Source organism: Dermacentor variabilis, chromosome 2 (genome assembly GCF_050947875.1).
Source record: "Dermacentor variabilis isolate Ectoservices chromosome 2, ASM5094787v1, whole genome shotgun sequence".
Classification (NCBI taxonomy): domain Eukaryota; kingdom Metazoa; phylum Arthropoda; class Arachnida; order Ixodida; family Ixodidae; genus Dermacentor; species Dermacentor variabilis.
Window position 1 is genome coordinate 66,858,825 of NC_134569.1, and position 14,734 is coordinate 66,873,558.

The following is a 14,734-nucleotide window of genomic DNA, read 5'->3' on the forward strand; positions in this document are numbered from 1 at the left end:
CGGGCACAGACACAGGAAATGGAGGCAAAGACAAGCGCTTGTCTTTGCCTCCCCGTTCTTGTGTCTGTGCCCGTTATTGGGCTAATTTGCCTGTTTAGATAAATATAATTATCAAATATAACAAAGTACATATTAAGTTTGGTTAGTCATGCTTTATTTCAATGCAGTATTGTCCTGCTTTAAAGGGGCCCTCAGACGTGCTTATAAAATCTAAGCATAGGATGACCTCACCATTAAAGGATGTTGCCTCATGAATCCTCTGCGGCAGAACTTTTTTGAATACTTCAATTATATGTAGAGTTACACATTACACAGTTACACATTTGTCTCCTCTAGCACTCTGGAAGCTACACAAGCCCCGCGCAAAAGTATTGTTGGGTTTTTTTCTTTCTTTTTTCCCCCCTTTATGATGCTACTTCCGGTTCAGTCGTGCGGCGCTCTCTCAATGCAGAGATGGGTACTTGGATGCCTGGAGCTTTGTACTTACAGAGACTACTTAGTGCCTGTGGCTGTCTGATCGTCTTGCTGATGAGAGGGCTCATTGTGACACCCCATGACGGCTGCGGTATCAACACACAACTAGTTTGTGCAGACTCGAAGTGCGAGGATGAAATACAGTGAAACCTCGATATAACGAACTTCAGTATAATGAAATTCTCAATATAATGAAGCACAGTAGAACCTCGTTGATATGTTCCCGTAATGAACGTTTTCCCGGCGCCAATATTGGCAATAGAGAACACAAATGACCTAACAGAGTTGCGCAAATTTTTTTACGCGTTCATATATTCCCAGAACACGTGATTTTTCGGCACCAACATTCAGTACGTTGCCAAACTGCACTCGTATGGCGCAGTTTCCGGCTGCTAGATCCCATGTAAACAAGAAAATGTGCGAGGCGCACATGCTCGAGAATAGTATATAGCTGCACGTCTCATGTGAAAACGCCGGCGCACACTCAGTTTCTCATTTCGGTACCAGCAAATCTTCTCTGGGGTCGTCGCACGCAGCATTCACAGCTATCACCGCCAATCCTATTGCGATAAGCATCTTCGCCTAACTGTTTCACAGCGCATGATGCCGTTGGAAACATAATGCAAGCATTTAATAGGCGATAACCGAAACGTGCTGCTGTTCTCTGCTGCAGACTCGATTGTATACGTTTTCCAGCCGCTAGATCCCATGTAAGCAAGGGTCCCTTTAACAAAACCAAGATTGCAAGATTTCACATGGTATTGGTTACAGCAAAATGAGTGTTTGTTTTTGCATCGCTCGAAATATATATTGTGGTAGCAAAACTGCCAAACACAATCGCCGACTGATTTTTCAGGCACCTGATTATTTGGGCCTATGCAATTATTCGGACTTCCCTGTGACGCTGCCACATACCCCTATAACCAACTGCATAACAGCAACTTAAATTTGGAATGCTGCATTGTGTCACCCAATTACTCATTTATTCACACATTTGATGCTTCAAATAAAGTGGCCGTAAACACAGTTTCCTCTACGTTCACTTCGTAATGCATCTTCAGTTGCGGACTTCATGAAACGGCGCTAGTTAGGCCTAGCGGCCTAGGTAACGAAAATTTGCTGACGGCCTGCGAAGCGGCTAACGACAAGTTGTAGCACGATAGTTGTCAATGTGGTCATACTTGTAGACTTCATCAATGATCAAGAGCAAGCTTAGGGGCTAGACTGATGGCAGTAGTAGCGGAGTTTGGGACTGTAGGCGGTCACCCTCTGTTGTTCGAGTTGTTCAACTATGCTCCAAGAGCAACTTAAATGACACGTTTTGGATGTGCCTGCTGTGCGTTTGCTAATGGCTTGATTTGGCAGCAGCTGGCAAGTTCATGTGCTAATCTCATGCGATCATCTCATGATCATCTCATCTCTCATGTGATCATCTAATCTCATGCGATCACATGCATGCATACCTGCCAACTCTCCTGATTTATCCGGGAGATTCCCAAATTCTAACCAATCCTCTCCATTGTGCGAACATAGCCATAAAGCTCCCTAAAAGCTGCCCCAACCCTACTGAGAAAAACAAAATGCAGCGTCATCCAGCGCAGCCCCATTATATATAATTGCCATTATGCGCTAGGGAGCTAGCCGAATTCAGAATTTAATCCAAGCCATCTGTGTCTAGGCAGTGTAGGCCAAACTGAGTTCACCTCAGAGTGAGACATGGGTTGAGCAGTGCACTTGAGACAAAGGTCTAATGCAGTAGTATTAAGCAGTGAAGCGAATTAAGAATGGAAAGCGGCCACTTAATGGGACATAGTACCTGTTCCTTATCCCTATAAGGGTCGATTTTTTTCGCCATATGCGACCGCCCAGGGTCGATTTTTTTTTATTGAAGATTCCAGTTCTTCTGAGGGACCTATTTCGAAAAAAATTACCGTAATTTTTCTAGGGTGACCGTAAAGGGAAAAAAAAAAATATTTCGTTTTTGTATATATGTACTGTTTATTCATGAATAACAACAATAAAAGAAGGAAATAAACTTATAAGAATAAAAAATTTGATGCATTGTTATACACATAGTTCGAGGCTTTGGAAATGTGCACATAAGAATATTTTGCAACTCTCAAATGTTTCTGCTCTTAAACTAATATTTACTACCACAGTGTAATCGAACTGCGTAGGTGAGCACACTCAAGAAAACTGTGTGGTTGTGTGCCCGTCAAAAAAGCAAGACATGTGGCAAACTTCTGCTAATCTTAATCCTATCGCCAACCAGAGGCAATTAGTTTTCGCGTGCCTCCAAAAAAGAAAAAAAAAGAAAAGAAAAGGAAACGCATGCACAGCGGCATCCTTCCTATGCGAATCCCTGTGAGCACAAATCGAGCGAGAAACAAGCGTTTGCCCTTTGAGCTATTAGTAACAAGATAGCCATCAGTTTTGTGAGCGCAAGAAGCCGAAACTGCCCGTGGAACAAAACCCAAACAGCCGCCCACCCACCTGTGCTCCAACGCACGAGCGGTAGTATATAGACGCACCGGAGCAAGCTATCTCTAAAACAAACCATGCAATGAAAACCGAGAAAGGGAGGCGTGAGAAAAAAATTCCCTGTATTCCCACATATTGGCAGCACATGCCTGAAAAGAAAAAGTTAGGAATTAGGCGCACTTTTTAAACGTACAGACGGCGCCATAACTATATGGCATCGACCATTTTGGGCTTGTTCACGGTGCCGTATATTTATGTCATTGACCCTCAAAGGGTTAATTATGCATGTGCACACGCACGTATCGTCTCCTGTGAGAGTACGAGCACTGGTAGGTCTAATAACTGTACTAGCTGCCATTCAGAACTGTTTCCGATATTGCTGTGACCCAGAAAACACACACACACAGATTAACCCCGCCCACTTCCCCCTTCCTTCCTTCTTCTTGGCCAATTTCCCCAGGTCGGGAGGTATGTGTATGGAATATATAGTTGTTGCTGTGCCACGCATTGGCATGGCAAGCTGCACAGAGGTCATTGAAATGCACAGGAGACCATTTGATGGCTCGTTGGAGGCATCACGCTTAACTTTATTCTACATACTATAGATCACAGTTTCTTTTGTCGAAATGAATGTGTATGCTTATAACGGATATACTGGATATCACGCAGGTATTTTTATGTCGGATGCAGCTTTGTTATGGTTAGGTCATAATGAACTTTGTCATAACGATCAGGTCAGAATGACATAATCATGACCTAATGATTAGGTCTGACTGTATAGAAGAAATACCTATATTCATGTTTAACTGTTTTGTCACTGTGAGAAAATGGTTGATTTTTATAGGTCTAAGAAAAAAAAATGTTTGCCACTTACCAAATAATATTCCAGCACACGTTGCAGCATAGCAAATGCTCTTTACAAAAACATATGTTGCAAAACACAATCATTTATTAGGTAGCACATAAAAGTTCTAGGAAGTGCCATTCTTGTGGCCAGTTAGTAAGAACAATAAAAGAAACATGATATCTACAAAAACATTAATGTCAAAGGAAATTCAGAATGCACATTTCAAAGATAAGTAACCCAGGAATAGTGTCTGAAATTTTAAATGCTCAGTATACCACCGTTCTTTAGGTACAGTAAAGAAACTAAGGTCAGGAACTGCTTCATCACTCGTGCCATGCATGAAGCAGTTCCTAGTTTTTGCGAAGCATAGATGCACTCTGTACTTTGCGCACAAAACATCTGTTCTTTGTTCAACTTCGTGGTCTTCGTAACACATTTCGTAGTTTTTTTTTTTTTTGTATCTTCTGAGGATGGTCTGATGAAGAGCATAATGAACTTCACCAGTTTGTTTGGAGTCACCTCTTTCCAGGACTGATCTCTCTCAGCGCAGCTGGGCAGCTCCATAATTGCACTTCCAATCACATTTCTTTGCATTTTTGAAGATTATCTTTGTCACCTCCACAGTGAAGAATAGCACAAAGTAATCCCACATCGTTGTAAACTGTCTTGTGCTTTTCCATAATGCTGGGCCGAGATGCGCTCCGGGTGGTGTTTTTGGTGTGAAAGGAAGCTTCATTTTAGCCAATGGCAGCACATCATGACCAAATGAAATATGTACGCTGGAGATAATCAGTAGAGCTCTCAGGTTGTGCAAAAAGGTAGGCAGATAAGTGTGCACAAGGAACGAGACTCGCTGGTAAACAGCTCACTGTTCCAGGCCGACTCAAAACATTGTCGCCGTCAGAGCTTGAATCTGGTTTGCTGTCATCTTCGGACTCACAGCATGAGTACTTATCACTAAAGCATAGTTCCAAGCGGGACACTTCTCTCACGAGGCAGCCGTGGAGACAACGCCATGGGAGCGACTTTTGATAGACGCCTAGTAACATCGACAGCGCGCCTTGCCAGGATGTTACAAGAAAAGCGAAACAGAAACTTTTGGAAGCTGGCTGAAAATGCCACGTCAACGTGTTGGACATGCGGCGTACCTTCAGAGATGCACTTTGCTGGAATAAAAATATCCGGACTCCGAACCAAAGCTCACTAGTCAACAGCTGGCATCATTTTCGGGTAATTATCACCTCTCGGCACTGTCAGATGGCAAAGCTGGCGACGAAAATTAATTCTTAACTTACTGGGAGTTTCCTGATCACTAAAATTTGATGTTAATGCGGCGTAACCATGATGGCCATGCTTTTTTCTCAAGTGGGGCAGAGGGTGACAGCCACACCCTTTTTCCCTGCAACACACGCACATTAGTTCACAAGAAGGTCTGTTAAAAATAGCATTGCCACAGCGGGAAAATTAAAACTTATTCTAGAGGTGCTGTGTCTTGAATAACCACTGGGTGGTGTTAAGTGCCTAAGAAACAGTTCCAACATGTCGAAATTGGTGATTTAAAGCATGGATCTCTGGTGATTGACCTGGATAGATGTAGTAACGAAAGAGCTAATAAAGAAGTGAAATAAAGAACTACAGAGTGCAAAATTATAAAACCACTTATTTTGTTACTATAACACAGCCGAAATGATTAATACTGGCTTCAAGTTTAATTCGAACAAGAAGCTACAAACTTAACACAGTTGGGTATATACAGTTCAACCTTAAAATAATGAAGTCAGTAAAATTGGCACTTTGTTATATTGGAATTTTTCTTTACTGAAATTCATCCTTTTATGTAAAGTACAGTCATCGCCGATTCTTTTTTGCATGGAAGGGGTCAGACAAAATGTCTGAATAATTGGGGAGTCCAAAGAAACAAGTTTTAATAACATAAAACCGAGGACACCTAAGGACTTCTTACAAGTTGTGTATGTGAAAGTATTAATGTCCAATTATGCCACTGAGCGCTCCTTCGAGGCGCTAGGCCAACTTATAGATAGCACAGGGCCGGTGCAACTCGATCCGTGATGTCATGCTACCTTGCCCGACTGCAGTAGAATTTAAAGGGGATGCTTCGGGGTAAGCCGCGATGATTTTGACATCACCGCTTTTGTCACGCCGGACTTGGCAATGGAAATTTGGGTCCAAGTAGAATGACGTGATAAACCACAATGCAAAGGCCTGATATCTAAGAGACATTGGCTTGGTGCGCTTTGATTTGGCCTTGCTGAGGCGCAGTTCAAACGCAGACGAGAGCATGCACATACAAGCAACGCACAGATAACACAAGCTTCTGAGAGCGAGGGTGACGTGGTGATGCCCACTCCCCTCATCACCGCTTTTGGCATGCTGGCATGCTATCACGACAGCAGGTGTGTCCTTTCACCTGCTCTGCTCCGTAAAGGCGCACTCATGATGTGGCGTTACAGCCAGTGGGAATTTAGGTGCCATTGTTCAGATGAGGACTTGACACTGACTCCAACCAAATGTCAAGTCCTAATCAATTTCCCAACCAGACAGGCAATTCTGTCGAAATGTTTAGCTTCGAGTTGTTCAGATGACGCCGGCGTTTACTCAATGGGCCATTTGATACTTTCCACATCAAAAAAGAATAAATTTTGTTGAACTTGATAGCCGACGACCATTTTTAAAATATATGCGAAGCTCGCACATCCATTCCACTGCCGTGGCTTTCCAGCTCAACCTCAGGTGTCGCCTAGAGTAGTATGACACAGAATGTTATGCTCACCGAACCAAACTGCTCCTTTATATACACATAGTGGCAAGAAAGCAGCATCAGAACTCATTGGCCTATGCTGGAAAAAAAATATTCGCTTTAACATTTTGTTAAAGCAAGGCAGTAACTGAAATTCTGGCAACTTTGTTCATGGCTGCCACATATTCTTTTTTGTGACGTTATGTCTGAAATATCAAGCAAGATCTGGTACGGCACCGGAAAAGTTCAGTCGCTGTTATGCATCGGTTCTCCAGAAGTCTCATATATGAGTTAATTTTATCACAGAGCACCTACATGGTTTTATGGAGTAGGCTAGCTTCATAAAACTATGTTGGGGTTTCGTGATGTGGGTGCTCTGGGTGCCGCAGGTAAGTGCTTGCAGCTACGGTCGGCTACTTACCGTATTTGCTCGAATAATGATCGCACTCGCGTAATGATCGCACCCCTGAATTTTTTCATCAAAATTTGATTTTTTTTATTTCCCGTGCAATGATCACACCCCGAACTTGCCGCAGCGATATGTCGTGTATTAGCTAGACTAGCTAATATTGATCACGCTTACCATCTGTCGAATGCTACGCGAATGACTCCTCAAGACAAACCAAGCGGTCTGCACGCGCCAAACATTCTTAAGTAGATGCCTCATTTCATTACTTTCATCACTTTCCGCGCGTCCATGACTAAAAAAAAAGCTGCAACCAAACTTGCCGTTATTATGTGTAGGCTTTACAATGGTTGTCAAAAACAAAAAAGGCGCCTTTCGATTCTTCTCATCTGCACTTGTGGGCACGCAACAAATCGCGAACGGCAACAATAGTAGCTACGTTTACACTGATACGTTAAAAGTGTACCCTATTCATACACCGACGCTTGTAACACAGCTAAGATATTCACCCACCCTTGGAGGAAACGTGCCGTATTAGGATAGTAGTGAAGACAGATGCCACAGTTTCCACAGCATGTTGGCCATGTATTTCTATGTCACTGGCAGCTGAGAGCGCCCATCTGTTTCTGTCCGCTCAAAGTGGACATGGCTATGTTATTGCCGCAAACTTGCCGATATTAACATTATTATTCATTACTGATAAAGAAGAAACTGTTTCAATGCACATAATGTACTCACGAGAATAATAAAACATCGCGTTCGGCGCCTTCGGCTTGCTCCGCCGGCCGCAATTTTTGTTTTGGTGTCCCGCAGCAAACACGGGACGAAAAAAAATTTGTTTTCGTTTCACAGGAAATTTAACCTGCGTAATGATTGCACCCTTGATTTTGCGTCAATTTTCCTGACAAAAAAGTGTGATCATTATGCGAGTAAATACGGTATATCCAATACTTGTTGCAGGAGCAGTGTACTCACTGGAAACGCATCTATTTGTGGTAAAAGTTTATGTTGGTTCCAGAAAGTTGAAGATAGCTACTTTTGACTTCAAGATCATGGAGAGCAAGCTTTGTGGTATCCTGAAACAAGTGGCTACATATATTTTCTTGCCAATCAAGATCGCTTACAATATACTAGCTTTGTCCTCAAACGACAGCCCGTTGTGAATAGTACTACCACTTCTACTGCTACTCATGCTTGTCACTTGCTACATGGTGACAACAAAAACACCAAATTGAGTGCTTACACAAAACACTTGCAGAATGTGGAACTATGCACTAAGCTTTGTAGAGTGCGCAGTGATGATGATGCGCCCATACATGTGCCCTCCTAGTCCCTCTGATCGACATCACACTTGCCGACTTGTGGCTTCTGAGATCTGGCAGCGCATCTTGCAGGCTGTGACCAGCTAAATTCACCACTGCCGCAGAAGATGCTGCTCCGCTTTGGCTACCACCCTCCACCACGCAGTGCACAACTTGAAAGGTTCACTCGCAAACAACCACATGCATAATTCAACCACTCGACCACTGGCATCCACAGTAGTTTCAGTTTATTTATTGCCTCAGTCTTTCTTTATGGCTGCAACGAAATTAAGTTATATTGAAATCTCGGATAAACACACCTCCTTACCTTGAGGTTAAAAGTACACGGTGTTTATGGAAATCAAGCTATAAAGGTTCAATAGTACATCATTATATAGCAGATTTTGTTATATTCAAGTTATATTGAGGTTTAACTGTACTGTATGCTTCTCAGATAAACAGATGCTTTGTTTGTGTGCTTGTGTGCACATATACATTGTGGGTTGTGTTGTTATAAGGCATGCACAGCTTAATCATTACTCATTTTGGCTATCATACTATACTGCTTCTATAGCATTATGGTGTGATTTCTGTTCTGTACCTTTTGTTATGTGTATTTTACGTAATAACAAAGAGTCTCTCCATGTGTTACTTGAAGACAAAGCATAGTGGACTTTATTAGTTCCTGTTTGTTTCACACCAACTTTTCTGCCACTCTGTAACAAAAGCCAAGATTCTGAAGTTGTTTATGATTTCCAATGCATTGCAGTTTCTGTGTTGAAAGGAGTTTTACGAATGCACTCGCTGGTGAATACACTCTACAGTGAATGTCAGTAAACCTTTCCGTGTGACGACCAACAAATGACACTGATGGCAAAGTGCACGCGCTCAAAGTTACACCAAATTCGTCTGTCTGACAGGGGTAGAAGTCATGGAGGTCGCAGCTGAGGTTTGCAAGGGAAGTGGACAGGATACCCTTGTTGTTTTTGATGCATGGTTTCTTTCATGCAGGGCTTGTATGCCATGTCCATGAACTGCATGGAGGCTGCTGAAGCTCAATTCAACACAGTCCTCAGGGTGAGTTTGAAGAGCAAGGCAGGGTTACTTGAGCACAAAATATAAAAATAAAAATGGTGCACTGTGTTCATGCACAGTTCCTGCTGTTCCTTCCTCCATCTCTGAGTGAGAATTGTAGTGTTGTATACTCTGCCGTTTCATTTCAGTTAAATGCTAGTTGTGCTTTTGCTTGACAAGTTTGTGGTGGTTTGCCTCATTTTGGAGCTTGACTGAATTAACTGGTGTGCAGCCAGTACCTCCAAATTAATGAGGATTTGATACCATTGAATAATGAATATGCACCACAGAGTGCATTTGAATTATACAATTTTTTTACCTAGAGAGGGCTTACTGTGCTTGTACCTGTCGTTGCCCTGAGCCACATACTGTGGATTCATGCACAGAGCATGGCATCACCTGAGCTACGGATCCTGGCCAGCCTGAACTTGGTCATTGTGTACCTGCGGTGCCATCGAGAGAAGGAACTTCAGGAGTTGCTTGTTCGGCTTAATCCGGAGACTCTACCATCAGCGTTAGTTTGCCAAGCTTTTTATTTTTCTACTCTTTTGCTTATGCTCTTGTCTCAGCATTTGGAAATGGAATTTGTATTTCTTTTACATTCAGAAAGCAGGACACTAGTACCCATTCAGATATGTGACCCTGCCTACTTTTAACTTACTGCAAAGTTTCCATTTTCATTCATATTGTCGGAAGCAGGAATTTAACTTTTAGGTCATTTGGAGATATGTATTTGCATTGGAAATCCAGGTACTTTTGATGCAGTCTGTTGTTAGGGCTGTAATTTATATTACAGCCGAACCTCATTGTTATAAAGAAGTTGTGTTGGCTACGAAAATATCTTGGTTATTTGGATGTTCGTTATAAGCATGCACACAGATATTGGAGAAAAAGAAAAGAAAATTGTGATGAGGTCCTTGCAAAAGAATTGCAGTGGGGTGCCTCCGATGGGCCAGCAAAGAGTGTCAAGTAGATTTTAATGGCTCATTGGCATCTTGCCGTGTTGATAGGAGACATGGTGGCAACAATAAATTACATACGTGCCCTCAGAATCGCCGTAAAGGTGCAGCCATGCAATCGGTGTTATTGCATGGGGCCAACCAAGCCAAGCCGCCGCCGCACTTTTCGCACACAGAATGGAGCACACTTGGATCCATACTCTGCTACAACAGCCGTCAATCTAACCTGTGCATGTAATCTTATACTTGATCTCTGATAAGGTCTATGAGTGCGAACATATTTATGAAGAGCTTCCCATGACAGCCTATCACCATGCACTCTGCCGGCTGCACTGCTAAGGCTACTAGGCCTAAACAGCACCGCTTTGTCAGGATTTGGCAACCAAAGTTGTGATTTTGTGCATGCTTGCCATATGGCAGCTGTGTTCATGGCCGCCAAGCATATAGCATTGCACACGCGATTCTTGCCAGAAACATTGCACAGCATCCGAAATTTCAGATATTGCCATCATACATTGGTGCTTAGGGTAGGTTGCAGCATTGCAGGGAAGTCTGAATAATTGTGCAGGTCAGAAACATCAGGCATCTGGAAAGTCGACTGGCAGCTGTATCAGAAATGTTTGCTAACGGAATATGTATACTGAGGCATGTGCAAACAAAAATTTGCTTCGCTATAACTGTGTTTGATCCCACATTTTCAATTTTGTTATAGCAAGAGAATACAGTAGCATTAAAGTTAATATTTAATTATATCTTTGTTTGTTATACCGAGGTTCCATTGTATTTCCTGCCCCTAATGTCATGCTTGCTCTTATCCAGCAGCCTAAAAGCTCTCCATGATAGACATTTGTGAATGGCTTTCTATAGATGTGCCTTAGTAATTTTGTTGAATGGTTTCATGTTTTGCTATTCTTGCCACTCCTGTTCTATGAAGAGCTGTGAACCTCTACCAACAAAAAGATTGGTTGCATTTTTAATGTCTAGTTGTTTGACCTCTTGTGGCAGCATTATATGTGAGAGTAGTTACAGCCTTATAGTTATCGGCTATTTTCTTAACCAAGCTTTAACATTGATGCAGATGCTTTTTGTGCTTGTTGATCAACAGGTCTCACAGCTTACGAGCAGCTGCCTATTATGTCCATGGATTCAATGCCTTCTTTCAAGCCCGCTACAATGATGCCAAGTGAGTATTCTAGTAGCCTTAAAATGGTGGTTTCAATTCTGACTGTTTAGATGTGCTTGTTTGCTTGTGTAACTGCCTGAACAAGGGCCGTGCTTTCTCTCTGTTTTGCAGTGAAGCTGTTATGCACAGTTCCGCAGTGGTTTTCGTGCGGTGGTGTGTGTAGGCGTGCTCAATATTAAATGTGAATGGAATGCAACATGTGTAAGAGCCCTGTATTTGCCTTGAAATTGATGTTCAATGATTATAAAATAAAGGGTAACTTGCATATATCTCATTTGAATAGACAACTTGCATGCACATTTTTGTTAACTAGTACACCGTAATTATAGTTTCTTGCGTCACGTTATGCTGCCTCCACGTTCGAGGTCAGCTAGGATCTCTTGTATGACTATGGCAGTGAAAGCTGACGCTGTAGTGCTGCAACAACACAGCCTGCATGGGAGTTATTACTGAGAACAGCAAGCCACAACCGCAAACAACCGTGCTCAAACACAGCAGCAGTTTCTGCAGTGTTAGCTGACACTGTAGTGCTGTAGCACAGCTTGCGTGGGAGTCGTCATCGAGAGCAGCCTGTCACAACTGTGCTTGAACGCTGCTCTGCGAGGCTGTGAGCCAGCAAACACACCCCTAGTACTTTTGAAGTATATTAGAACTCACTTATAGAGCTTTGTTATCCTTGACGTACCTTTTGTCATGTTGGTATGCATCTGTGTGATCTTTAATGCAAAGCATTCTTGTCTGACTAAACACAGTTTTTGCCATGTATCAACTATCTGGCCTCTTTCGCGAAGCAGGAAGTAAGAAGCAGCTAGTAAAAAAAAAGAAACCATGGTTTCAATAGCCATTGCAGATGAGTTCTGCCCAAATCAAATTAAAACCTTTGTGCTCCGAAAGAAAGTTCTTAGGACTGCATAATTAACCATAACATCAATGTGCCACATGAGATGTCGTTTTGCATCAAATGCCGGGCACCTTTGCTCTACATTTGAGGTTGTACTTGGTGGTTGGCTGGAGTGCCAAGCACATAGAGTGTGAGCTTATCGAGCATGTGTGAGGTGTTTTGCAAGTGTCTCTTTGTTGGATGTGTCCTTTTGGTCGCTGTCGTATTAGCTAGAGCAAGAGACGCGGATGAGCTTCATGCTGGTTTAGATGTTTCGGTTTCCAGGGTGTCTACCAACCGGGAAAACTGGGAATTCTCAGGGAATTTGAATAGCCTGGAAAAACTCAGGGAAAACTCAGGGAATTTGTGCTTTCATCAGGGAAAATTACCTGTAACTATATAGAAAGGAAACGAAAGTCATGTTAATGCTGGCTCCAGTAACAGAGGAATTGCAGCGCATCGTCATTGACGCCCTGTCATCGGCACGAGGTTTTGCCAGAGTAGTTAATGACGGATTTTCCAGACGCCCGATTTTTCGAACATGCCCTATAATTCGCACAGCTTTGCGGCACCACCGCGCACTCCAAATAGTCAGTGTATATTGCCCTGACTGCATGTCTCAAATGGCATTAATCAAAGCCACCACCACTGCCATTTTGATTATCTTGCTGCCTTGAACCGGCACTCTCGCACGCAGATCCGCTGGCAGCCGTAGCCATCACCGCGGCAATGTTAGGCCTAGCTGCTTCTACGTTCGCTATTAAGCTTCTTGCCGTGCGGTGCTGTGTTTTTCATTGAAAGAATTGGCCGTTGTCAGCAATGGCACTGACTCCGCCTTTGTAATCCTCGCGATTTGCTTCGAAGCTTGCAGAGCACAACGCGTTGCGTAATGCGGCTCCAAAAGTTAGCTTTGCCTTAGTACTGTTACGCGGTGAAGGATAACAAGCGTGGGAAGGGGCAATTGTCAAGGGACACAGTATGTATTCCTTAATTATAGACGCGTACACCCCATCTCCTGTCACAGTATGAGCACCGATATGCCTAATGAGTGTACTGGCAGGCCTTAAGAGCTTTTTCGGGCGTGCCTGTGGCAATTTTAGCTCTTGAGGGCAGTTGAAGACATGCATTCATTTTTTTCGAACTGCCCGAATTTTCGGATGTTCTTGGAGCCTCTAGGGAGTCCGAAAAATTGGACGTTGACTGTACAACTGACCAAGACAATGCTTCAAATGATCCATGAGGTGAACGCATGGCAGAAGGAGGATTAGAACAGAAAGGACCGACTCCCCAAGGAATTAATGGGAAAGGAAGCATGCCGCTGCCTATTTGAAGGAGCTTGAGCTCAAAAAACGAAGTGTTGGCTGACATCGAGATGTAGTTGCCCCTCATTGAAACCAGAATAAATTCTTTAACGCAGTGAAACCCAACACTGAGATGTGTAAGGGCTGAGAGTATGTCAGGACAGTTGAGGTTGAATTTCCAGCTGCAGAGAGAGAATTTTAGTCGTGACAAAGTTCAGGCCTCATACCGATAAGCTTGCTATCAGTTGATATAAATAGCTCATATTCAAAAATATTTACTTATGTATGCATCTCCTTTTCGTTCGTATTTGAAAATGTTCAACACAATTTGGAATGGGTTTTGACATTTTTTCGCTATGCCCTCTGTTTTCTCTTTAAATAATATAGATATTGCTCCTTACTATTCAAACTGGATTTAGTCATTTTTTTGTTTCAACGTGCTTACTAGAGAGTGACAGCACCGAGCAACATGGTGTCAGCCTGCCTTGACATAAAACAAAGTTCTGGCTCATTCAGGGAATTTTGCAAAGGTGCTCAGGGAATTTGGAAATGTCAACTTGGTAGACACCCTGGTTTCCCCTCGGTGTCTCAGGGCACTATGCAATAGGAAAGCAGCATACTGCAATTGGACCACTTTGTGCCACTGGATATGTGCTTCTCTTCAATTAACCTCTTTAACACCAACTTGGGTCACTGGATATCGCAAGAACAACAACTACCATGTGCTGCACTTTGCATCAGTTTGCAACGCATTGCAAAAACATAACCGTTTGCTGCAGAACAGTTATAGGATTCATAGAGAACATTCACTACCAAATCGTGAATCATTACGAAGATATCAGCTGGAGCTGAGTCTGCCTGATTTTTTTTCTTTATTGTCTATGATGACCCAGGTGAAAAAAAAGTGCTCATAAATGTAAAGCAAATGATGTGGTCTTTACAATTTGTTACAACTTCAGTGTCTTCAAGAAATGTGGTGAGGTCAATACTTGATGAATACATTTTTTTCATGGTGCGACTACACAACTGGCCAACCCTAGTGAAGTTGCAAAGCATTTTGCACAAGTCAT

General features: G+C 42.8%; 1 protein-coding gene across 2 annotated transcripts in view; it reads left to right on the top strand.

The window, feature by feature from the left end:
- Mau2 (Mau2 sister chromatid cohesion factor) overlaps positions 1 to 14,734 on the top strand; it is a 61,514-nt gene that overhangs the window by 25,607 nt on the left and 21,173 nt on the right. For both annotated transcript variants that reach the window (XM_075680829.1, XM_075680828.1), the window contains 3 exons: positions 9,279 to 9,344; positions 9,728 to 9,855; positions 11,406 to 11,483. In XM_075680829.1, coding sequence (XP_075536944.1) covers positions 9,279 to 9,344; positions 9,728 to 9,855; positions 11,406 to 11,483 — 272 coding nt within the window. The remainder of the gene's footprint in view (positions 1 to 9,278; positions 9,345 to 9,727; positions 9,856 to 11,405; positions 11,484 to 14,734) is intronic.